The sequence below is a fragment of the Chelonoidis abingdonii genome, chromosome 16 (assembly GCF_003597395.2).
Source record: "Chelonoidis abingdonii isolate Lonesome George chromosome 16, CheloAbing_2.0, whole genome shotgun sequence".
NCBI lineage: Eukaryota > Metazoa > Chordata > Testudines > Testudinidae > Chelonoidis > Chelonoidis abingdonii.
The window spans coordinates 17,567,653-17,591,550 of NC_133784.1; the positions used below are offsets into that span (position 1 = coordinate 17,567,653).

General features: G+C 57.2%; 2 protein-coding genes and 1 long non-coding RNA gene across 3 annotated transcripts in view; 2 read left to right on the top strand and 1 right to left on the bottom strand.

Annotated features, from left to right (window-relative positions):
- The window catches only part of LOC142047841 (uncharacterized), a 319,231-nt gene extending 306,414 nt beyond the window's left edge, over positions 1 to 12,817 (top strand). The window contains exon 2 of the long non-coding RNA XR_012657106.1: positions 12,627 to 12,817. This is a non-coding gene — a long non-coding RNA (uncharacterized LOC142047841). The remainder of the gene's footprint in view (positions 1 to 12,626) is intronic.
- TCTA (T cell leukemia translocation altered) lies at positions 5,558 to 8,992 on the top strand. The gene is made up of 2 exons (XM_075072968.1): positions 5,558 to 5,850; positions 7,192 to 8,992. The coding sequence occupies exons 1-2, from the start codon at positions 5,637 to 5,639 to the stop codon at positions 7,248 to 7,250; spliced, it is 273 nt and encodes a 90-aa protein (XP_074929069.1). The 5' UTR covers positions 5,558 to 5,636; the 3' UTR covers positions 7,251 to 8,992.
- Positions 10,282 to 23,898, bottom strand: part of AMT (aminomethyltransferase) — a 13,845-nt gene continuing 228 nt past the window's right edge. The window contains 9 exon segments of the mRNA XM_032792276.2: positions 10,282 to 10,478; positions 10,803 to 10,958; positions 11,273 to 11,453; positions 11,624 to 11,769; positions 13,796 to 13,874; positions 14,160 to 14,291; positions 15,124 to 15,204; positions 16,541 to 16,708; positions 23,857 to 23,898. The exon segment at positions 23,857 to 23,898 is cut by the window's right edge and continues 3 nt beyond it. Coding sequence (XP_032648167.1) covers positions 10,300 to 10,478; positions 10,803 to 10,958; positions 11,273 to 11,453; positions 11,624 to 11,769; positions 13,796 to 13,874; positions 14,160 to 14,291; positions 15,124 to 15,204; positions 16,541 to 16,708; positions 23,857 to 23,898 — 1,164 coding nt within the window. The 3' untranslated portion in view covers positions 10,282 to 10,299.

A 23,898-nucleotide genomic window follows, 5' to 3' on the forward strand; every position in this document is an offset into this window, starting at 1 on the left:
TTTGAGATCTCAAATAAACTTTGCTTGCTTCTCCACCCTGGTGTGTTTATTGGCGCTAAGCACTCCAGGCACGAACCACTGTTGCTTGCCTCGAGCACCCTCTGTGCCTGCAACAGGGTGGGCTGTGAAGGAAGGGGTGGACTCAGCATTGGGCAGGCTCAGTGGAAGGGGGGGCAGCAGGGCCATCCTTAAGATTTATGAGGCCCTATGCATAGGGTTACCAGATAGCAACTGTGAAAAAACAGGACACAGGGTGGGGAGTAATAGGCGCCTATACAAGAAAAAGTCCCCTAAAACAGGAGTGTCCCTTTAAAAACAGGACTTCTGGTCACCCTACTTATGCGGTATTATTAAACTGGTACCCCTATGCCCAATGGCCACCGGGCTCGCAGCCCAGGGCGGGGAAGGATGAGGCAGCAAAGAATACGGAGATGTCACGGTGGCAGAGAGTCACAGTTCCCCACAGAGATTCCCATACCCTCTCTCTCACACAGAATGCATCGCGCCAGTGCATTTGACTCTGTGAATACGGCCCCTGCCTAAGGACACTGCAGCAAGCGCTGGGTGTGCAGGAACCAACCTGCTCTTACCTGCTGTCATGGGCAGTGGTTGAAGCTGCCACTTGGGGAGGCTAGCTAGCTCCCCAGTCCACCTCTTCTGCCTGGGGCCCCACCCATACTCCACTCCTGCTCCACCCCAGGCCCTGCCCTTTCTCCACTGTCTCCCTCCTCTCTTCCCTCCCACTTCCTGATCACCCCCTTCCAGCCAAATCCCTGAGCCCAAATGAAGCAAATGACATTTGAAAAAAAAAAAATCTTCTGCAATTTCTTTCTAAAGAAAATGAAGCATGTTTTCCACTGAATGCCAGATGGGGAAGACTGGACATGCAGAAGGCAACTAATTAAAAGCACTAAATTTGGGAATAAAAAATGTCAGTCACAGGTTTTTTGATATGCCCTTAAGTTTGTCAGAGATTTATTTGCAAAAACTTTGTAGTAAGGACGAGTCAATTGTCTTGCTGAATACAACATTAAATATTATGAATACATGATACAGCTCTTCTCTGGTTTATATTTTCTTAATCAGTATTTCTAAGCTGATTTTATATTTTAAATTTACTCTTAAGCCATTCCAGATTACTACATATTTAACTCACTCCACATCTCAAGCGCATCTGATGAAGTGGATATTCACCCACGAAAGCTTATGCTCCAATACATGTTAGTCTATAAGGTGCCACAGGACTCTTTGTTGCTTGAAACAAAGACATTATTTTAAATTAATCAGAGAGGTTTACTGTGTTCATAACAATCACAGAATCATAGAATATTAGAATTTGAAGGGATCTCAGGAGGTCACCTAATCCAACGTCCTGCTCCAAGCAGGACCAATCTCTAGACAGATATTTTGCCCCAGATCCCTAAATGGCCCCCTCAAGGATTGAACTCACAACCCTGGGTTTATCATTGCTTTTAGAATAAAGGAATACTAATTTACGTTGTGCGATCTCCATAACAATAGACGTGTTTATGAAATTTTACTGACTTTAAAAAATATGTTTCCAAAGATTTTAGGCATAATAAAGGATTGTATATCTTACTTCGTACTGTAAAAGCAGCAAAGATCCTGTGGCACCTTATAGACTAACAGAAGTTTTAGAGCATGAGCTTTCGTGGGTGAATACCCACTTCGTTGGATGCATGTAGTGGAAATTTCCAGGGGCAGGTATATATATGAAGCCAGAAGGGGCAAGCTAGACATAACGAGGTTAGTTCAATCAGGAGGATGAGGCCCTGTTCTAGCAGTTGAGGTGTGAAACCAAGGGAGGAGAAACTGGTTTTGTAGCTGGCAAGCATTCACAGTCTTTGTTTAATCCTGAGCTGATGGTGTCAAATTTGCAGATGAACTGAAGCTCAGCAGTTTCTCTTTGAAGTCTGGTCCTGAAGTTTTTTGCTGCAGGATGGCCACTCTTAGATCTGCTAGTGTGTGGCCAGGGAGGTTGAAGTGCTCTCCTACAGCTTTTTGTATATTGCCATTCTAATATCTGATTTGTGTCCATTTATCTTTTCGTAGAGACTGTCCAGTTTGGCCGATGAACAATAGCAGAGGGCATTGCTGGCATATGATGGCATATGTTACATTGGTGGACGTGCAGGTGAATGAACACAGTGATGGTATGCTGATCTGGTTAGGTCCTGTGATGGTGGTCGCTGGTGTAAGTATGTGGTAGAGTTGGCATCGAGGTTTGTTGCATGGATTGGTTCCTGAGTTAGAGTTACTATGGTGCCGTGTGCAGTTACTGGTGAATATGTTTCAGGTTGGCAGGTTGTCTGTGGGCGGGAGACTGGCCTGCCACCCAAGACCTGTGAAAGTGTGGGTCATTGTCCAGGATGGGTTGTAGATCCCTGATGATGCGCTGGGAGGGTTTTAGCTGGAGACTGTATGTGATAGCCAGTGGGAGTCCTGTTGTTCTTTCTTGGGTTTGTCTTGCAGTAGGAGGCTCTTGGGTACACGTCTGGCTCTGTTGATCTGTTCCCTTATTTTCTCTGTGAGTATTGTAGTTTTGAGAATGCTCGGTGGAGATTTTGTAGGTGTTGGTCTCTGTCGAGGGGTTAGAGCAGATGCAGTTGTACCTTCAGTGCTTGGCTGTAGACAATGGATCGTGTGGTGTACCGGGAGTGGAAGCTGGAGGCATGAAGGTAGGCATAGCGCGGTAGGTTTTTCAGTATAGTGTGGTGTTAAGTGACTTCACTTTTTGCACCGTGGTGTCTAGGAAGTGACCTCTCGTGTACATTGGTCCAGGCTGAGGCTGATGGTGGGGTGGAAGCTGTTGAAATCGGTGGGAATTTTTTCCAGAGTCTCCTCCCATGGGTACAGGTGATGAGAATGTCATTCAATGTAGCGTAGATAGAGGAGAGCGTGAGTGGACGAGAGCTGAGGAAGCGTTGTTCCAGGTCGCCATAAAAATATTGGCATATTGGGGGGCATGCGGGTGCCCATAGCCGGTGCCACTGATCTGGAAAAAGATATATTGTCATCAATTTAAATAGTGTGTGTTGAGGATAAAGGCACAGAGCTCAGCATCAGTTGTGCTGTGGCATCATCAGGATACTGTTCCTGACAGCTTGTATTTCCATCTGTTGTGGGATGTTTGTGTAGATAGCCTCTACATCCATGGTGACTAGGATGGTGTTTTCTGGGAGGTGACCAATGCATTGTAGTTTCTCAGGAATCAGTGGTGTCCGGAGTACTGGGATTGCTGGTGACATAGGGTCTGAGTAGACAGTCCACATATCCAGACAGTCCTTCAGTGAGAGGCCAATAGCCTGAGATGATGGGGCGCCAGGATTTCTGGTTTGTGGATCTTGGGTAGTAGATAGAATAACCCTGGTCAGGCTCTAAGGGTATGTGATTTGTTCTCCGGTGTTAGTGTAGAGAGTTGTCCTGAGTAGATGGTGCAGTTGCTTAGGTAAAAGCAGCAGAGATCCTGTGGCACCTTATAGACTAACAGACGTTTTGGATCATGCGTTTCGTGGGTGAATACCCATTCGTCAGATGAATGTAGTGGAAATTTCCAGGGGCAGGTATATTATATGCCTAGCAAGCAAGCCTAGAGATAATGAGGTTAGTTCAATCAGGGAGATGAGCCCTGTTCTAGCAGTTGAGGTGTGAAAACCAAGGAGGAGAAACTGGTTCTGTAGTTGGCAAGCCATTCACAGTTTGCTTAGTGTATTCTCAGAATACGCTATCATATGCCAGCAATCCCGTCGCCCTCTGCTATGTACACGGCCAAACTGGACAGTCTCTACGGAAAGAAAAGGACACAATCAGATATTAGGAATGGCAAATACAAAACCTGTAGGAGAGCACTTCAACCTCCTGGCCCAACACTAGCAGATCTTAAGGTGGCCATCCTGCAGCAAAAACGTTCAGGACCAGACTTCAAAGAGAAACTGCTGAGCTTCAGTTCATCTGCAAATTTGACACCATCAGCTCAGGATTAAACAAAGACTGTGAATGGCTTGCCAGCTACAAAACCAGTTTCTCCTCCCTTGGTTTTCACACCTCAACTGCTAGAACAGGGCCTCATCCTCCCTGATTGAACTAACCTCGTTATGTCTAGCTTGCTTCTTGCTTGCATATATATACCTGCCCCTGGAAATTTCCACTACATGCATCCGACGAAGTGGGTATTCACCCACGAAAGCTCATGCTCTAAAACGTCTATTAGTCTATAAGGTGCCACAGGATTCTTTGCTGCTTTTACAGATCCAGACTAACACGGCTACCCCTCTGTTACTTGGTACTGATTTTGCTGGAGGGTTCTCTTAAAACTAGTTCATCAGACAGTCAGAAGTAAAGAAAGGGAAATTCTTTGTCTAGCTACCTGGAAGGAAAGGGGTGTTTGTTGTCCCTTTAAGGGCTCTCTTCAAGGAGCTGAGGTGGGAGGAGCGGAAGGAAGAAAGGGATCAATGGAAAGGACAGGAAGACTTTGGAAGCAATTTTTTTTTACTTTAGTAATCAAAATTTAAATGTGTATTTTAGATAAGCGTGGTCTTTTTTTTACTTTAGTAATCAAAATTTATAAGTCTGAAGATCCAAGCATTTAAGGCTAAAGATGATTGTGCACCTAAAATATATGCAAGGAATTTTTTAGAGATGTGATTTTATAATCTTCACCAACTCACTAATGAAATATTTTAAAGTAAATTTTAAACTAAGGTTCTGTAGTCTAAAATATTCTGAGTAAAAGGCAAAAGATTTATACAAGCTGAAGAGAAACCAGAGTATATTACAGTAATGCACAACTGTTTTTGTCAGTAAATTCAGAAACTGACAATATATACCTGGTGGTTAGCAAATGCCTATTTAATGGCTTAATTACCACTTGAATGGCTCTTTAAGAGTTTCAGTGTTGTGCTAATAGGTCTGGCAGGCTGGAAAGCTTTTTCACTATTAAGTTACTAGATCTCCTCCAGAATAAGAGTCACCAAGCTGCAGCAGGTAGCTGTGGGAGCCTTCAGAAAGGGTCAGAACGGGACTAGGGAGAGTTATGAGGATGGACACTAAGACCCAGTGGTGCCCCAAAATTTCAGGTGTCATACAGGGGTATTCTGAGTATGCCTAAGGACGGCCCTGGGAGGCAGAGCTGGGGTGTGGGAGGAAGGGCGGGGCCAGTGCAGAGCATGGACTCAGAGGGGACGGGTGGGAGTCAGTGAGGAGGTGGTTGGGGGAAGGAGGGACAAGGCCCAGGAGCTAGGGGCGGGGTAGGGGTGGGACCACTGGGGATACCGGGAGGGGCGGGGCCAGTGCAGGGGAACGCGAGTTGTGGGAGGAGGGAAGCCGAGCTGAATGGAGAGCCGGTGGGGGAGGCGGTGCATGGCCACTGCAGGTGGGGGCTGGATGATGAGGGGAGAGGCGAGACCAGTGCGCGGGCCGTGAGGGGAGGGGATCAATGGAGGACGGGCTGTGCGTGGAAGGGCGGAGCAACGGAGCGGGCTGTGGGAGGAGGGGCAGGGCTGTGGCGGCTCTGCTCATTGTCTCCGGGCGGGTTCCCAGGATGCGCCCATTACAGGGAGGAGGGGGGTTCTCGGCGCCTGCGCAGTGCCGTGCGCCGTTGGCGCTTGCGCAGGGTGATGGCGGTACCGTGGCTGGGCTGGGAGGCGCCGGGTCTGGCTCTGCGGGGCCTGGCCTGGCTAGGGCAGGAGTTCGCGGCCGACTGGGCGGCTCAAGACCTGCGGGCCGCGCTCTTCCAGCTGCTGCTGCTCTGGCTGGGCCTCAGCCTGCTGGGCATCCACCTAAGCTGGCGGATCCATGGAGGCCGCGTCAGCCGCCTCTGCTGCCGTCCAGGTACGGGCCGAACCGAACCGAACCCCCTGGGGTGGGCTGGGCTGGGCTGCCGCCCAGGTACCTGCCGGGTCCCGAGCCCCCCCACCCCGCCGGCCCGGCTGTGCTGCTGCGCAGGTACGGGCCCCCGAGCTGAACCGAGCCCGCCCCGGGCTGTGCTGTGCTGAATCAACCCCCAGTCGGGTCAAACCGAACACCTGGGCTGGGCAGCTAGGCAGGTACCGACCCGAAATCCCTGGGCTGAGCTCTGCTGCTGCCCTGGTACCGAATCGGACCCTGGGGCTGTGCCGCCGATCAGGTACCAACCTGAACCAAAGCCTTGGCTGGACACCGAACCCCTCAGCCCTGGGCCAGACTGCCGTCCTGGTGCTGACCCGAACTGAATTCCCCCGCTGGGCTGGGCTGCTGGCCAAATACCGACCGAACTGAACCTCCTGCCCCGGGCAGGGATGACGTTCAGGTACTGATTGGGCTGTGCTATGGGGAATCTGGGGAACCCGGTCCCCAGAGTGGCAGTGCTTTGCGGGTCTGGGGTTGGAGCCAGCTCTGTCCCTGGCGCCCAGATTCCAGCAGCATACTTCGGCAGAGCAGCATAGGCACCTTATGCCAGGCCCTGCGCCAGCAGCTGCCCGCCCCACAGGTTGAGTGGGCCTGGCTCTAGCTATCAGAGAACTGGGGCTCTGAGCTATGTAAGGCATAGCGCAGGGGCTGCTGCTGGGGCTGGGGTGGGGAGACAGGCAGGAGGTGAGTTATAACACTGCTGGGAAGTAGCGCTCAGGCTCTCCTGGGCTTGTCTGGGCAGTTAGCCTGTTCAGACTGGCTTCCCGCCCTCTCCCAATGGCCTGTTGTGCACAGGTTTGTCCCCTAGTGCTACCGCTTCAGAGCCATTCCTTATGGAATCTGGACAGGGGATGCTGCGCCCATGTCTTTGTGTGCCTTGTCCTGGTGCACATGGGGCTGAGTGACCCTGGGGAGCGGGTGAGGCCGCCAGGGGCAGGGCACGGTGCTCTTCATGCTGTCTCACTTACAGGCTGGAGGCGGGCAGCGAGAACTAGGGCACACACACCTGCATGTTCCTGGCTACTTGTGGGCCCCCACCCGCCAGAATCCAGGAGCACTGCACCATTGCCCAGGTGGAGGTCCTTCCCCAGGCAGCATGGAAGGGGCTGGCTTGTGCCCAGCAGCTCCCTGGTATCGGGGGGGGGAGAGGGGAACCAGGTGCTGGCCTGGCTACGGAGCAACTGCTGGGCATCTCCCAAGTATCCCTCAGCAAGGTGTCGGTTGCCTGCCCCCTCCTGAGCCCTGCCTGACCCCACCCTGACTGCTCCTTCACCTTGTTTCCAGGCAGAGGTGGCCAGAATGGAGGGACCCCCACTGGTGCCTCACATTTCCCCGCCTGGTGAGTGCTTCCTGCTGCTCAGTTGTGCGCCGCTCAGCAGGAGGCTTACAGGCCTGGAGCCTGGCCCTCCCCAGCTCGCCAGTTCAAAAGGCTCCTTCTCCAAGGGCACCCCTAGGCCTCAGAAACAGCTGATCCTGACCTGTGCACTGCCAGAATGCAGGGCTCTGAGCTGCTTCCCTGCCAGCTGGGGGAGCCGTGCCATGCCTGCCTTGGCAGAGGGTCACCCCAGTGGTGGCTCTTGTGCCTAGGCACTGCAGTGGGGCGTATGGGTTGGCGTGCCCACCGGCAGTGTCCATCCCCACAGGATCTGTGTGCATGTGTGGAACTTGCCAGAGGACTCCAGCTGTCCCTTCCCACTCTGAGCCTGGTTTGTCCACTGGTCTCTAGGCCTCTGAGCTGTAGGAGCCAAGCCTCAGGTGTCTGGGGCTTGCCCCAAAGCTCTATGGTGCCTGCTCTCTTCTCACCCTCCTGTAGGGACAGCTCAAGCAATGAGGCTGTGAAGACGCACCGAGAGTGAGTCGCGGACGGATATACTGGTGGGCAGGGGCATACCTGGGACAGCTCCACCCATGGACTCCAGCGCTTCCAGTCAGGGAAACTGGCTTTGCACCTTTGCTGTGTTGAAGATTGCAGCCATGTCACCTGTGGGCTAGCTCTTGGCCAGCAGGGAGCTATACAGCCAGCTGGCCTGTGCCCATCCCAGCTGGACTCTGCACAGTCACTCAGGCAGGGCAAGCTGCCATGTCACCCCTGTGGTCACTTCTGGGGGCACCTGCACTGCCCCAAAAGCACATCAGCCCTTCCCCATACCTGCCCCAGACAAAACAGGCCCCTGTAGCTGCCATAGGCCTGTGTACATGGGGGTGGTGTATAGTCAGTGCCTCAGTTGTCCTCGTGCCCAGCTTAAATCCTCCCCAAGCACGTGCCTCTGCGTCCCTCTCCAACTCTTGTCCACTGCTACCATCACCACTGATGAGCCAAAAGCCTTCCCATCCCCCAGCCCCTTCCCAGGAAAATTGCCTGAACCACCCCCCCAGCCCCCCCGTTTCCCTGCTGCCAAGCCTCTTCCTCTGCCCTCAGGGACTATGAGACTCATGCACCTGCACTATTTGCTGCCCCAGCTACTATTTGCACTACAGCTGCTCCTCAGAGGATTCTGCTCCTGGGCACAGGGGAGATACAGGGCAGGATGGCAGCACCGTCCCACTGGTTACATGGTGTGGGAGCAGAGAGCTCAGCTTCCCATCTGTCTGGGATTAGGTGGTGTGCAGGGCCTTTGGGCAGCACCAGGCTGCTCTTGCCCTGCGCTGTGTCTCATAGCAGTGTTGGAGTGATAGCCTACTGGCACCTGGGCAGCAACGCTCCCAGCTTCCACACAGCACTGCACATGCCATCTACCTGGGCCAGGTGAGGCCTTCCTAGGCCAGTGGCCTCTCCAAGGTGCCAGCCCTTGGGATCAGAGCAGGAATAGCATGCCCATGGCAAACCCAGGTTAGGGGCCAGGGTGCCTCTTAGAGCAGTAGGAATAACTGGCCCCAGGTACTTCCAGCCCCATCTGCAGTGAGCGAGGGTATCTCCAAGCCCAGGAGGGGGCAGAGGCAGTACCTGGCTAATGGCCTGGCAGGCACAGGGTGGCACAACTGGGCTTGGAGCCTGGTACCTGTATCCCAGGCCAGGCCCTTAGCCCCAGGGCCACCTACCATCCTTCTGAACTCTGCCAGGCTGGATTAAATCCCTCTGCTGTGACCATGCTGCCATTCTATTACTTGTGGGGATGGAGGGGGGGCAGAACTGCGTCCATTCTGGCTCTCTCTGACCCTGTTGCTGGAGAAGGGGACCCCTGCTCCTCAGGGAGATGCTGTCCTAGCTGGCGGATGCTGTTGCTCCTCAGGCACTTGGAGCAGCTGGCTTGAACCACTTACCCTCTTCCAGGCAGGGATGGGGGCTCCCTGGCCTCATCCCCTGCTGGGGGCAAGGGCAGGAGCATGAAGCATACAATATCAGGGTTGGACAGGACCTCAGGAGCTCATCTAGTCCAGCCCCCTGCTCAAAGCAGGACCAATCCCCAGAGAGATTTTTTTTTTTGCCCCAGATCCCTAGACCCTGGGTTTAGCAGGCCAGTGCTCAAACCACTGAGCTATCCCTTCCCCCAACCAGATGCATGCCCTACCATGCCAGGGGGAGGAGCATGCCCCCACAACTGCTTTCAAACAGGCCTATGACTGGGCCCTGCTGGCACAGGGCTGACCCTAGGCACCCTGGTTCACCCACAGCCCCAGTGTGATCAGTCTGTCTCCCCCTTTCTCATGGGGGGTGGGGAAATGTGCTGGCCCTGCCACCTGCAAGGCCAGGTGGCATGTGCCACCCCAGTGCAAGGGCTAGGTCTCCAGTGGGCTGAGCTGTTCTCCCCATCTCTGCCACTGCCCCTGGCAGGCCCCACTGGGGGTTATGGGCTCCAGGCCAGCAGGGGACCCAGAATACGCTGAAGCTGGGCATGAGTGGTGGCAGCTGGAGGCTGCTCTCCAGGCCATGCCCTCTGGGCGCTGCACAGCTCCAGCCTAGCGTGAGTAAAGACAAGTGGCAGAGCAGGAGTGGAGTCGGAGGGGGTCTTTAATGGACAATCACAGCCCAATTACAGAAATGGGGGGATTCCCAGGCGGGCTAGGGCAGCAGAGGGGCTCTCACCTTTCTAGCCCATTGCCTGGCAGTATTTGGCATACATGCAGCAGGCCAGAGCAAGTCTGGACACTGGGGGCACAGCTCAGAGGCTGCCCCCCCCTCCCCCCCAAGAAAACCAACAGACTGGCCTGGTTTGGCATTGGCCTCAGAAGAGGCTGGAAGGCACCTGGCATGTGCCCTTGGCATTGGCTGGGCAGCACATGGCTGGACTTTGGCTCTTTGGCTCCAGTGGGGTCCAGCCTTGCTTGGATGTGTGGCACTGTGGGGCCAGGCTGTCCCCTGGGGAGTCTTGATTGGGGACGTGGCCTATGTGGGGTAGAGAGGTACATGCTGATTGGCTGGGGTGGGGAGGAGGCGTGGCTGCCAGCGAGGTCTCACTTGAGCGTGTGGTAGCGGGTGGGCACAAAGGGCATCCTGGTGACCAGGGCAGGGCAGCTCTTCTTCCGCACCTCCACTGCCAGCACCGTGCCCACCCGGCTCTGCTCGCCCGCCACATAGCCCATGGCCACATTCTTCTTCAGGCAAGGAGAGGGGCAGCCGCTGGTCACTTCACCTAGGCACAGCAAGCACAAATGGTGGGTTAGTGTGGGCACAGCCGTGCCAGCCAGCCCCCCACCACTGCTAGGGCCCAGGTGGGCAGACCCCACACATGCAGCTGTTCCATCCTCCTTGACGTGGGGCCCAGCTTGTGAGCTTTGCAGGTTGGAGCTTGTCACACAGAGAGATGGCCATGGCAGGTGTGCCAGTGTCAGGGTCCTGCCCCCTGGGCTGTGGCACAGCAAGGGGAAAGGAGGTCAGTGCAAGTGGGCTAATGAAGGGGTAGCCAAGCCCAAGCACCCCCCCCCCCAAGGGCCACTCGTCTGTGCACCCCACCTACCAATGGGCCTGCCCTCCAGGCTCAGGATGTGCATGTGTGGCCGGATGGGGGGGCCCGTGGAAATCAACCCCACGCGCTTGCGCTTAACCTTCCCTTTGATCTGGGGCACAATGACCTTGGCACCAGGGAAATCCATGGCCACCCGGCGCCGCTTCCCTGCAGGCAGCAAGACAGGCCAAGTTAGGGGGTGGGACACCCCTCCCCCACACCACCAGCGCTCCAAACCCTGTCCCACCCACCATGTTCCTGTCCCCCACACACCAAGTGCCCCACAACCCGTTCCCTCCCAGCCACAAGGGCTCTCACTGTCCCCATGTCTCCATTCCCCAAGGCAGCTGGCACCCCATACCAGCCTCTGGTCCCCATGCCAAGCTCACCCACCCCCCAAGGTGTGTGTGCAGTGCTCCTCACTGCTGTTGCTAAGGTGCCAAGGCCCCACCATGCCAGCCCTGCTCTTTGCCCCTTCCTACCCAGTGTCCACACCAGAGCTGCCTCCACAGGTGTGGTCGTCTCATCAATGTCGCTGCCATAGAGACAGAGTCCCGCCTCCAGGCGCAGGCTGTCCCTGGCCGCCAGCCCTGCCAACTGCACTTGTGGATCCCTGAGCAGCAGCTCCACCAGCTCCACCGCGCGCCCCATGGGCACCGAGATCTGAGCCAAGTAATGGCAGTCATGGTAAGTTCCAGCTTCCTGCACCCCACCAGGCAGTGCCTGAGCCAGCACTGTAACACCCATGGGACACCTTGCCCCCTCCCTGCCCCACCAGGGCTGCTCCTGCTTCGGTACTTCTGCCTCCCCCCCTGGGCCCGGCAACATGGTACCTCCACGCCATCCTCTCCGGTGTAGCCGCAGCGTGTCACTCTACAGCCTGGCACCCCAAACACACCCATCACCGCACTACTCATGAAGGGCAGCTTGGCCAGATCATCTGACACGCCTGTCTGCAGCACCTGTACCGCTGAAGGACCTGGGCATAGAGAGTGCAGGAGGAGCTCAGCATGAACCTCAGCATCCCCAGGAGCGGAGCAGGTGGAGCATGGACTGGGCAGTGCCCACCTGTGGCATTGCACCCCATAATGCTTTATGGGATATGCTTACAGATTCATAGATTGTAGGGCTGGAAGGGACCTCGAGAGGTCATCAAGTCCAGTCCCCTGCCCTCATCGCAGGACCAAATACTGTCTAGACCATCCCTGATAGACATTTATCTAACCTACTCTTAAATATCTCCAGAGATGGAGATTCCACAACCTCCCTAGGCAGTTTATTCCACTGTTTATGAATGTATATATGGTATAACTGGAATATGTTTTATGCTACATATGCCATGTAACATATTTCTGTAAAGATTATGATCTACTGAATATATTCATCCTATTTGCATGCATGTATCATTTTTGTATTTGAAGTTATGAATATTGGCTTTGTACTTGTTTAATCTTAAGTAGCCTCAGTGAAGCAGTTGGTCAGCTTCCTGAGAAAAGACTATTCTCAGGAAGTGCCCAGTCAAGAAACACTTAAACCAACAATGAACTTGGAGATGCCAATTCACAGCTGAGCTTTCCCAGGAATGTGGCTTGGCTGGTAAGGACTCATGTGACTCCAAAACTCCATTTTGTAGCTGGATTCTACATGGGGGGGGGGGGGGGTGTCCACCCACAAGAGAAAGTCTATTTAAACCCCTGGGAGACCCCTCCTTTTGGTCTTCAGCTGGCTCAAGAGATGGCCTCTCCATCCCAAAGGATACCTGAAAGAAACTGGGACAAGGGACAGTAACTGCAGGGGGTGTGAGTGATTGCGGGACCCAGACTAGAAGAAGGCTAGTCTATAAAAGAGGCGTATTGGAACATCTCTGAGGGTGAGATTTTATCTGTATTCAGCTTCTTACTGTATTAGGTTTAAACTTTAGTGTTTTATTTTGCTTGGTAATTCACTTTGTTCTGTCTGCTATTACTTGGAATCACTTAAATCCTACTTTTTGTATTTAATACAATCACTTTTTACTTATTATTTAACCCAGTGTATGTATTAATACCTAGAGGGTACAGCTGTGCATCTCTCTCTATCAGTGTTACAGAGGGCGAACACTATATGAGTTTACCCCGTATAAGCTTTATACAGGGTAAAACGGATTTATTTGGGGTTTGGATCCCATTGGGAGCTTGGCATCTGAATGTTAGAGACAGGAACACTTCTTAAGCTGCTTTCAGTTAAGCCTGCAGCTGTTAGGGGACATGGTTAAGACCTGGGTCTGGGTTTGCATCCAGCTAGCATGTCTGGCTCAAACCAGGCAGGGCACTTAAGTCCCAAGCTGCCAGGGAAAACAGACTTAGAAGTAGTCTCAGCACATCAGTTGGCAGTTCCCAAGGGGTTTTCTGTTATTCAGCCCATCACACCACCCTGGCAGCGACAAAGGACTTGGGGTGGAGTTGGCAGGGGAAGTTTCAGTATGTCTGACTCACAACAGACAGAGTCCCCACCGTTGGCCAGCAAGCGGAGAGCCTGGGGCATTTCCTGCCAGCCCCCCACTGCTCTCTCAACACTGACCCACACAGCCAATCTGCCAGGGCCTGCCTGGTAGGCTGCCATGCACTGGGCCACAGGGCTGCCCAACCCCCATCAGGCAGGTTTCATTCCAAGTTTCATCAGCCCTGCAAGAGATTGAGCAAGTCAGCATTTCTGACCCACCCCCACCTCTGGGACAGCTCTGCCCAGGAGTGATGGGCCTTGACCCTCGCCTGGCAATCCCCAATACCAGGGTAGTGCTGCCTGTGTTTACCAACTCCCCCCTGCAGCGGGGGGAGGGGGCAGGGAGCACAGCGGGGCTGAGGGGTCTGTGCCAGGATGTCCTGCACTGTTCCCATGCACTTGGGGAGTCCCACCTTGGCTTGGCAGGAACTGCGAACCAGGATGACCCCAATGAGGAAGGGGCTATCAGTGGAGAGCCCTGGTGCAGGGACATGCTGGCCGCCTCGGGGTGGGCAGCCCATTACCTTGCAGAGCCAGCAGCGCGTTCTCAGAGACCTCCAGGTGCACATCGGCACCTGCAGCCCGCAGCTCCTCTGCTCGGCCCTGGAATGGAGACAAGCGCAGGTGGGAATGAGGCCAGCAGAGCAGGGACGAGCCCAGCTCCTGAGGGCCAGGTCAGCAGCTGGACCCTGGACCAGCCTCCAGCCCTGCACAGGGGATGTATTCTTCCGCCTCTGCCCCCTGGCAGCCAGGACTGCAGCCCTGTGGGGAGGGGCACCAAAAGGGCAGCACCAGCACAGTGAGGAGAGAGCAAGCGCCCAGCAATGATCCCATTCTTGGGGTCACTGCAGGGTCCAGGCGGGGGGGGGGGGGCATTTGCACATGTACCTGCATCAGGGCCCAGTCCTTCTCCCTGCAGCCTGCGTTGGACACCACGTAGAGGTGCTGCTCCGATGTGCTGGTCACGATCAGGTCATCGAGGATGCCTCCCTCCTCATTAGTGAAGAGAGACAGGGTGCCCTGCAAGCGGGGCCATGCTGAGCCTGGGCAGCCACAGGCCACAGAGTGGACCTGCACCTGCACCTGCCTGCCCACCCCCACATCGGAAACTCCAGGCAAGGCCACAGATCACCAGCATGCCATGCAGCATCTCCTAATGGTTCTTCAGTGAGAGACTCCTGCAAGCCCAGGCCTGGGCTCCCCCATCTGCCAGGGCCCCTCACTCCCAACCACAGCCCCTGCTAGCCCAGCACTGGGATCTCCCTGTCTGCCAGTGCCCCTCGCTCCCAGCCACAGCCCGCTGCAAGCCCAGCCCCCGGTCTCTCTCTCACTGAACAGAGGATGCGGTTGGCTTCGTGGTGGATTTGTGCTATGGGATCCCCCAGTTCTCTGACCCTGTGGCCTGAGCAGCACGGGTGGGCAGCTGAGGTGGCCATGTCTCCTGCGATGAATGGGGCAATCTTCTGCACTTGGTATGAACCATCTGACTTGGGACCTATCTACATGGCGTCACTACCCCAGAGGGGAGAAGCGATTTGCTCCCTGGGACACAGAAGGTGTTGGAGTCACAGAGCCACCAGGGCTGGCTGGGCCCAGATCGACACATTGGCTCCTAGGTGAGCGCCTCCCCCCACTCAGTAGGGAGCTGAGCGCCCCACTGGGCACATGACAGGAGCTGCCAGGTTGCTGCTGCTGCACACAGAGGAGGGGCAGAGGAGGTCTAGAGCCAGGGCTCCCCCCAACGGTGGCTCTGCCCATGCCTAGGCTGCCCTAGGACCCACTGCTATTGTCTCCAGGGCACCATAAAGACTCCTGGCCATGCGTGGGGGAGGGCATCTCACACCCACCGTACCTGGTCCGGCTTCAGCTCCGCGATGTCCCCAACCACCAGGCTCTCCATGAACTTCACCCGGTCCCGGCCAAACACCTTGGTCTGGGGAGGAGACATTGCTGAGGGTCTATCTCCGCTGGCTGGCCAGGCAGCTGGCTCCGGCTGCAGGGCAGTTTCATTGCCATGTAGACATTCTGGATCCAGCTGCAGCCCAGCTCTGGGACTCTCCCACCTCGCAGGATCCTAGATCCTGACTCCAGCCTAAACCTGGACTTCTACACAGCAATTTAGCAGCCTCTCGTGCCAGTCCCGTGACCCACGTCAGATGGCAGGGTCCAGCTGCAGGCATCTGCAGCATGGGCACAGCTTGAGACCAGCTTACCAGCCCTGCCCCACAGCCATCAAGACATGCCCAGCCGCCATCACAGAGAGCCGTCCCTCCCCACTTACCCTGTAGCAGAGAGCCCCACGCTGGCCCTGCCCACAACCCCATCGCAGGGGGCCCTGCGCTGGCTCAGCCCCTCTCCCCCACTGCAGAGAGCCCTCTGCCGGCTCTGCTCCCCCACCCCCATCGCAGAGAGCCCCACGCTGGCCCTTCTCCCCTGCTCCCATCGCAGAGAGCCCTGCACCAGCCCAGCCCCCTGCACTCCCATCACAGAAAGCCCTGTGTCAGCCCTTCCCCCTCCATCCCCATAGCAGGGAGTCCCACGCTGGCCCTGCTCCCTCCATCACAGAGAGCCGGTAGCTCTGCCCCCTCCACCTTCATCACAGAGAGCCCAGCGGCAGCCCAGCCCCCTGCATTGCAGAGTCCACCCCCTGGCCCCATCACATAGCAGAGAGCCCGGGACTGGCCCTGGCCCTCCCCCATCAGAGACAGCCCTGGCCCTGCCCCTCCCCACATCGCAGAAAGCTCCATGCCAGCCCTGGCCCCCATCCCCCAGCATCACAGAGAGCCCTGCACCAGGCCAGCACCCCTCCTCCCAGCCATTGCAGAGAGACCTGTGCCGGTCCAGGTCCAGCCCACCCATCACAGAAAGCCCTGTGCCAGTCCAGCCCACCCGCCATTGCACATTGGTGGCAGGGTCAGGTACTTGTGTATTAAGATATTTTTAAGGTGCCCGAAGCAAGCAGAGGGACAAGTCAGCTAGGATTCCTGGGTTCCATTCTCTGCTCTGCCCTAACTCACTGTGCAGCCTGGCTGAGTCCCTGCCCTGTTTCAGGAGGGCCACAGCTCCAGTCACTCCCCTGGACTCTGACTCTGGGCAGTGCTGGCTGGCCCTCCCTGGGCCTCAGTTTCCTTATCTCAGGGTGTCTTAGGCTTGGCCACAAGGTGAGGAGGTGGGCAGCAAACGGGACATACAGCTTCCTGGCCTGCGTGCAGCCAGGCTGTGAGCACTGGGGACCCTTGGCTGGGAGTGGCTGGGGTGCGCGATGCTACCTGCAGCATGTGGGAGACATCAAAGAGGGAGCAGTGCTGGCGCGTGTGCAGGTGGGACTCCAGGTGGCTCAGCGCGTACTGCACGGGCATGCTCCAGCCAGCGAAGTTCACCATCCTGCCACCCTGCTGCCGGTGGAAGGCATGAAGAGGCGTCTGCTTCAGGCTGTCCTGCAGGGTGAGAGGGGGCCAGATCAGGCCAGCCCTGCCACTAGAACCCCCCACCAAGAGGGGCTGGGCTCAGCACCTGGCACAGAGCCATGTGTCCAAGGCACAGCATGGCTTCCTGCCAGGAAAGGTTGATGGGCACTGCCACAGGGCAATGTTCCAGTCACAGGGCAGACTACCACCTGAGGGCTGCGCTGGCAGTCAGAGGTTGGGCACCCTCCCGTGAGACAGAGCTGAACCTGCAGCTGACCCCCAGCAGCGCCCCTGTGGGCAGAATGGGGAGAGGATGGCTCAGATCAGCTGGTACGCCAGCCACACTTGCGCAGCGGCAGCCCCTCCCTGAATAGCTCTGGGACTAGCTCGCAGGGTCTCCCTGCACTGCCCCCAGGCTAGGACCGCGTCCAGGGCTGCAGGCTTTCTCCCCCCACCCACCCTGCTACGCCTCCATGCCCAACGCCAGTCTCAGTGCGCAGGGCTGTGCCCTAGACCCAGGGATGCCTGCTGGCACCACTGCCCCAGAGTAACCCTAGTGCCAGGTATATCTTGGGCCCAGGGATGTAGGCTCCTGGGGAGACTGCCTCAGACTTGCTGGCAAACCCCCAGGCTTTCCCCTTCATGGCTACAGCCCCCTAGGGGCTGGGCAGCGTGAGCCCCTTCCCCTGGACCTGCTCCAGATGGGGGAGGCCTGGGGGACACTCTGCCCCCAGCTCTGGGCTCCCATTCCAGAAGTTTTAACAGCGTGTGTCTGTGCCAGCTGAGGCCTCGGGCTGCAGAGCTGGCTTGGAGGCATAGGAGAGGGCTCCCCAGGCACCCCAGAAGGGAGAAGAGACCCCAGGCTGGCTGCCAGGCCCCAGCTTGGAACCAGGCTGCAGGTCTGAGCCCATGTGGCTATTCCAAGAAGCTCAAGAAAGGGCACCTGCCCCAGTGCCAGAGCCAGAGATCTGGACTAACAGGAATGTTCAGCCACCAGGTTTCTGTCTCCTCCCACCTCTCCCTGTAGCACTACCTCCCACACTGTAGGAGTGCCAGGACCCCCAGGATTGGGCTGTGTTCCCCAGGCTGGCACAGAACAGGGGGCAAGGGACACAGCGCCCCTTGCCACCTCCACTGCAGCCATGCCCAGCAAGAGAGAGATGGCTTTGAGGGGGAAATGAGGGGCCCCCTTGGTGCCAGTCTGGCAGCACCGTGCCGCAGCAGCATCCCCTTCCCCACATGCCAAGAGCTGCCAACGCTCGGCACAAGGCTGGACTTCCCCTTACAGCTATGTTGGCTCCCCAGGGCATGATGGACACGGCCCTCGCAACCCACCGAGACAAAGCCAGAGACCTAGGCTGGGGTCCATGGTTCCTCCCTGCTAGATGGAGGGGAGGGGGGCATCCTTGCCCAGGGAGGGATGGGGACAATGAGGGCAATATTTACTGATGGGGGAGCATTCGGGGTGCCCACGCAGACAGCCCAGGGTTGTGTGTGCACAGATCAAGGGGAGCTCCTGCCCTTTGCCCAGCACATGCCCTTCATTATCTGTAATTGACATGTCCAAGGTCACTACGGGGGAGGCATCCTGCTGCCCCTGCCTCTCACTTCGCTTCCCCCTCCACCAGGTCTCTCTGGCTCCTGCTCTGCCAGTTTCCCACCCCTACCCTGCCTGCAGAGAGATCAGTAGGAAGAGTCCACATTCATTATTAGGTTATAGGCTCACCCCAATCCCCAGGGCAGGCTCTTTGCACATTCAGGCAGCCCCCACCACAGCAGGGGCAAACGGAGAGGTGCAGGGGCAGCTGGAGGGGCAAAAGGAGAGCAGTTCGGAGGTGTAGTCTGAAGCGGGGCACACCAATCAGGGGGTCAGGGAGTACAAAGAACAGTCCGGAGAAGTATGGGAAGCAGGGAGGTGGACACAGGAGGCATAGTCCTGAAGGCTAGTGGGGCAGTAGGGGGACACAGGGGAGCACATGTAGGAGGGAGCAGTTGGGGGGGCATGTAGGGGGACAGGCAGGGGGATTCTATTCAGCAGCCCTGCCTACAAATTAAATTTGTTTTTACCTCAAAGCCAGGCAAAGCAAAGGGCAGGGGAGAGTGCAAAGTCAGGGGCCTGCAGAAGGTGCTCACCGGCAGTCAGGGGATGGAAGTTGGGGAGGTTATGTATTGGGGGGTGCTAGTGGGCAGTGGGAGGTCAGGGATGGGATTTGGGGGGCAATGGAGGATCAGGGATGAGCAGGGGGAGTTCAGGGGCAATTAGGAGATTGGAGTTTGGGGGTGTTTGGTATCAGAGGAAGGGAGTAGGGGCTGGAATCGGGGAAAAAAGGGTCAGAGAGTACCAGGGCAGTGGGACTATTGGGGTGGAAGTTGGGAGCTGTGGAGGGTAAGTCAGGGGGTGTCAGGGGGGAGGTGGTCAGAGTTGGGAGTGGGGTGGTGGGCTCCAGGCAGAAGCTGGGGGCTGTGGAGGGGCATTCGGGGAGTGTCATGGGGTCTAGGGGAAGGATTCAGGGGTGTCAGAGGGCAGGGAATCACGGGGCAGGAATTGGAAAGTATCAGAGCAGCAGGGGGTCAGAAGTTGGAGGGGTGATGGGGGCAGAAGAGTTTGGAGTGGAGGGAGTGGGAGAAGGGTCAAGGCGGAAGCTGGGGGTCCTGGGTTATAGGTTGGGGGCCAGGGAGGGGTAGTCGGGTACCTGGCGGGCAGAAGTTGGGGGGCGTGGAGGGGTATCGGGGCAGTGGGGACCGGAGCCCGGGTCAGACCCTGTGCAGGACACAGGCCAGACTGTGGGGGGGTCACACCCGGACGCCGGGGCTCCCCCCGCCCCTGCTAACCGGTGTCCCATGGGGTGTACTTGTTACTTTTCGCTCAGACTGCCAGGGTGGGGGTTGCAGGAAGCGGACCTTACCATGGACTGCCATTACTTGGGTCAGATCTCGGTTGTGCCCTGGCCATGTAGCGCGCGGGTGGTCTGTAGAGCTGGATTGGAGCTGCTGCTCAGGGTATCCACAAGTGGCAGTTGGCAAGTGTGGCGGCCAGGGACAGCCGCCCGCCTGGAGGCGGACTCCTGTTCTCTATGGGGCAGCGACAGGCGACATTGAGTGAGACGACCACACCTGTGGCGGGCAAGCTCGTGGGTGGACACTGCGGTAGGAAGGGCAAAGAGCAGGCTGGCATGGTGGGGCCTTGGACCTTAGCAACAGCAGTGGGAAGCACTGCACACCACCCTTGGGGATGGTGGGTGGCTTGGCATGGGGCAGAGCTGGTTTTATGGGGTGCCAGCTGCCTTGGGAATGGAGACATGGGACAGGTGAGAGCCTTGTGGCTGAGAGGACGGAGTTGTGGGCATTGGTTCCGAATGGGGACAGGAACATGGTGGTGGACAGGGTTGGAGCGCTGGTGTGTGGGAGGGAGGACGTTGTCCACCCCCTAACTTGGCCTGTCTTGCTGCCTGCAGTGGGGGGAAACGGTGGGCGCCGGTGCCATGGATTCCTCGGTGCAAGGGTCATTGTGCCCCAGATCACAAGGAAGGTTAGCGCAAAAGCGGTGGGGTTGATTTCCACGGCCCCCCCATGCCGGTCCCCACACATGCACTCCTGAGCCTGGGAGGCAGGCCCCATGTAGGTGGGTGCATCAGACGAGTGGCCCTTGCCTTTCCGAGGGGTGCTGGGTGGTACCCTCTTAGCCCACTGCATGACCTCTCTCCCCTTGACGTGTGCCACAAGCCCAGGGGGCAGGACCTGCACTGGCACACCTGCCAAGCCATCTCTCTTTGTGACAAGCTCCAACTGCAAAGCTCACAAGCGGGGCCCCACGTCAAGGACGGATGGAAAACAGCTGCCATGTGTGTGGGTTGCCCACCTGGGCCCTAGCAGTTGGGGGGCTGCTGGCACGGGCTGTGCCCACAACTAATCCCATTTGTGCTTGCTGTGCCAGTGAAGTGACCCAGCGGCTGCCCCTCTCCTTGCCGTGAAGAAGAATGTGCCATGGGCTATTGTGCCGGGGGGCAGTCCTGCGCCCTTCGCCTCTCACTCGCTTCCCTCCTCCACCACGGTTCCTCTCTGGCTTCACTGCTCTTCTGCCGGTTTTTCCCATCCCCCTATCCCTGCCTGCAGGAGAGAGAAACCACTCGCGTAGGCGCAAGGGAAGAGTCCACATTCCGCTTATATGGTTATAGTCCACCCCATCCCCGAGTGGCAGGCTCTTTGCACCATTCAGGCACAGCCCCCACACACTGGCCAGGGAGCAACACGGGAGGTATGCAGGGGCACGCTGGCGGAGAGCCAAAAGCGAGGCAGTTCCGGAGTTAGTCTGAGCGGGTGGGCCACGGGCACACCATCAGGGTCAGAGGGAGTAGCGTAGTACAGATAAGAACAGTCCGGTGGTGGAGTACAATGAGAATATTCGTGGGAAGAAAGAGCATGCGCAGCCCTTGCGGCCTCGGTCACGCAGAAGGAAGCCCTTTTGTGCCCACCCGCTACCCCCCCAAAAAGATTAGAAAACGACCCGACATGTCACCGTCGTCGAGTGAGACCCGCTTGGCGAGCGCACCGCCTCTCTCCCACACCCCCAGCCAATCAGCCGATTGTAGCCTCTCTTACCCCACATAGGCCACGCATCGCGCCCAATCCAAACTCCCCAGGGACAGCTTTTCATAGGCGCCCCACCGAGTGCCAACCACACATCCAGAGCAAGGCGTGACCGCCACTGGGAGCCAAAGAGGCCAGAGTCCAGCCATGTGCTGCCCAGCCAATGCCAAGGGCATGCCAGGTTGCCTTCCAGCCTTCGTCTGAGAGCCACATAGACACATCGATCCAGGCCAGTCTGAGTTGGATTTGTCTGTGAGCAGTTGGGGAGGGGTGGGGCAGCTCTGAGCTGGGTTGTGGTGCCCCAGGGTGTCCAGACTTGCGGTCCATCTTGGTTCGTGCAGTGGCGATGTAATAGGCCAAAATTACGTGGCAGGCAATTTGCTGCTATTGCGAGAACCGAGTGGCCCGATGGCCATACCACATACTAGTACAATTTTTTGCCCGTAGCCCGACACTGGTTGGATTATTCCCCCCTACCTCTCTCTGGCCATAAGTGCATCAAGGCGGCAAGTGCGGCATATTCCGGATTAAACGAGCCCATGCAGAACTACGCATCGGCGGCCTCTGCTGCTGCCCAGCTGTGTCTGTTTGCCTATCTCCCGGAGCGCTAGGCTGGAAGGTCAGCTGGGGCTGCAGCGGCCCCGAGGGGCATTGCTTCTGGGAGAGCATGCCTCCAGCTGTTGGCACACACGCATACTCATGCGCCCGACGTTCAGGTTTCTGGAGGTACCCGCTGTCTGGACTGATAGCCCATAACCCCCAGTTGGGTTCCGCTGCCAGGGCGTGCAGAGATGGAACGCTCAGCCCCACTGCGAGAACCTAGCCCTTGCACGATGTGGGATGGCAGATTGCCACCTGGCTTGGCTCAAGTGGCGGGCCACACATTTCCCACCCCCCATAGCAAGATTGGGGAGACAGGGACTGATCCACTGGGGTGTGGCGTGAAGCCTTGGGGTGCCTGGCAGGGGGGTCAGCGCACGGGTGTGCCAGCGCCACAGGGTCAGTTCAGGTAGGCCCTGTTTTGGTAAGGAAGAGTGGTGGGGGCATGCTCCTCCCCCTTGCGATTGGTTAGGGCCTGCATCTGTTGGGGGGAAGGATAGCTCATGGTTTGGGCACTGGCCTGCTAAACCCAGGTGTTTGGGATCTGGGCAGTGGCAAGAAAAAAAAAAATCGTTCAGGCTCTGGGATATGAGCAGTGGGTCTGAGTCTGCTTTGAGCAGGGCAAATGGAGATTTGGGAGGTTTCGGGTGTGACTAGTGACGCTTCTGGATGTTTGGTCCGGCTGTTATCAACAGGGTGAATATTGTCGGTGTATGAGTACGTGGCTTTGGTGACTCATCCGCCCGTGTGGTACACAGCCCCTACACGGAGGAGTGACCATGGGCCAGGAGGCGCCCAGTTCGCCTGCCTTATGTGGAAGAGGGGTTGAAGAGTTTGCGGGATCCTTGATCCAGGGCTGCCGTCTAAATTCATGGCGCGTGAGGAGTCAACATGTCAAGCGGATGGTCCGCCAGCTGAGACAGCAGTTGCTCTCAGCTGAGGAGGCATTGGGAGGTGGGGTCCGGTCCTTGCCTCCAGCAAACTAGGGTCCATGTAGTGGAGAGCCAGGACTCCATGGGCCGGACAGCTTGGGGGGCTTGGAGGGCGATTTTCGGAGGTTCTGACCTGTCCCCCATTCGATCCCCACAGTAGATTTCTAAGAAGGTGGCAGAGGTGCTACTGGTCAGGCAAGCAGAGGAGGTTTTGTCATTCGAGCCTTGGAGTTCAGAGGTGCATGGGTGAGGTGGCCGATGGACGGTCCATAAGGGCCCTGGCCTGGGATACAGGTACAGGCTCCAAGCCGCAGTGCTGTGCCGGCCGTGCCTATTCATTCGAGGAGACCCAGATTTACCATTTCCGGGGTTTACTGCCTTGCCCCCCTGGGCTGTGGAAGCAGGATACCCTCGCTCACTGCAGTGGGGGCTGGGATCGAAGTATTGCCGTCGGAGGCCAGTTAGTTCCTATGCTCTAGGGTTCGCGCCTGCTGCCCTTAACCTGGGGGCGAGGTATGCAAATGTTGTTGTGCGAAGTGCTATGTTCCGTGCGTGCGTTCGATCCCAAGGGGGGACTAGGGCACCTATGGAGGCACATTGCGCTGAGTCGACCGTCAAAGGCGCCCTCGGACACTAGGCCCCAGGGGTAGGATGCATGTTGTCGCCATGCAGTGGTCATGTCATGTGTAGGCTGGCGTTGAGCGTTGCTGCCCGTGCAGGAGGCTAGGGGCTATCACTCAACAGTGCTATTAGACCAATGAGCGGCAGGGCTAAGGCAGCCTGAGTCCCTTGGCCCCCAAGGCGGCAGATGACACACCAGTTTTCGTAACTTCCCAGCAGGGATGGGAACTGGCGCTGTGCTCATGTCCACCATGTACCAGTGGGCAGGTGCTTGCCATCGCTGTCCGGCCTGTATCTCCGCGCCTGTTGCCAGGAGCAGAAGTCGCTGGGACTGCCGAGGAGCAGAGCGTCCGGCGTGAGTCTAGGACCACTGATGCAGGACCAGGCCAGACTGTGGGGGTCACACCCGGATCGCCGGGCTCCCCCGCCCCTGCTCACCGGCCCGGAGCTGCAGCAGCCGCCCCGCCGCCCGCCGCCGGT

Bases quoted from the DNA above. Each gene is read 5' to 3' on its own strand.
- TCTA (XM_075072968.1), top strand. From the start codon at position 5,637: ATGGCGGTACCGTGGCTGGGCTGGGAGGCGCCGGGTCTGGCTCTGCGG. The intron at 5,851-7,191 runs GTACGGGCCGAA...CCTTGTTTCCAG, and splicing joins CCGCCTCTGCTGCCGTCCAG to GCAGAGGTGGCCAGAATGGA.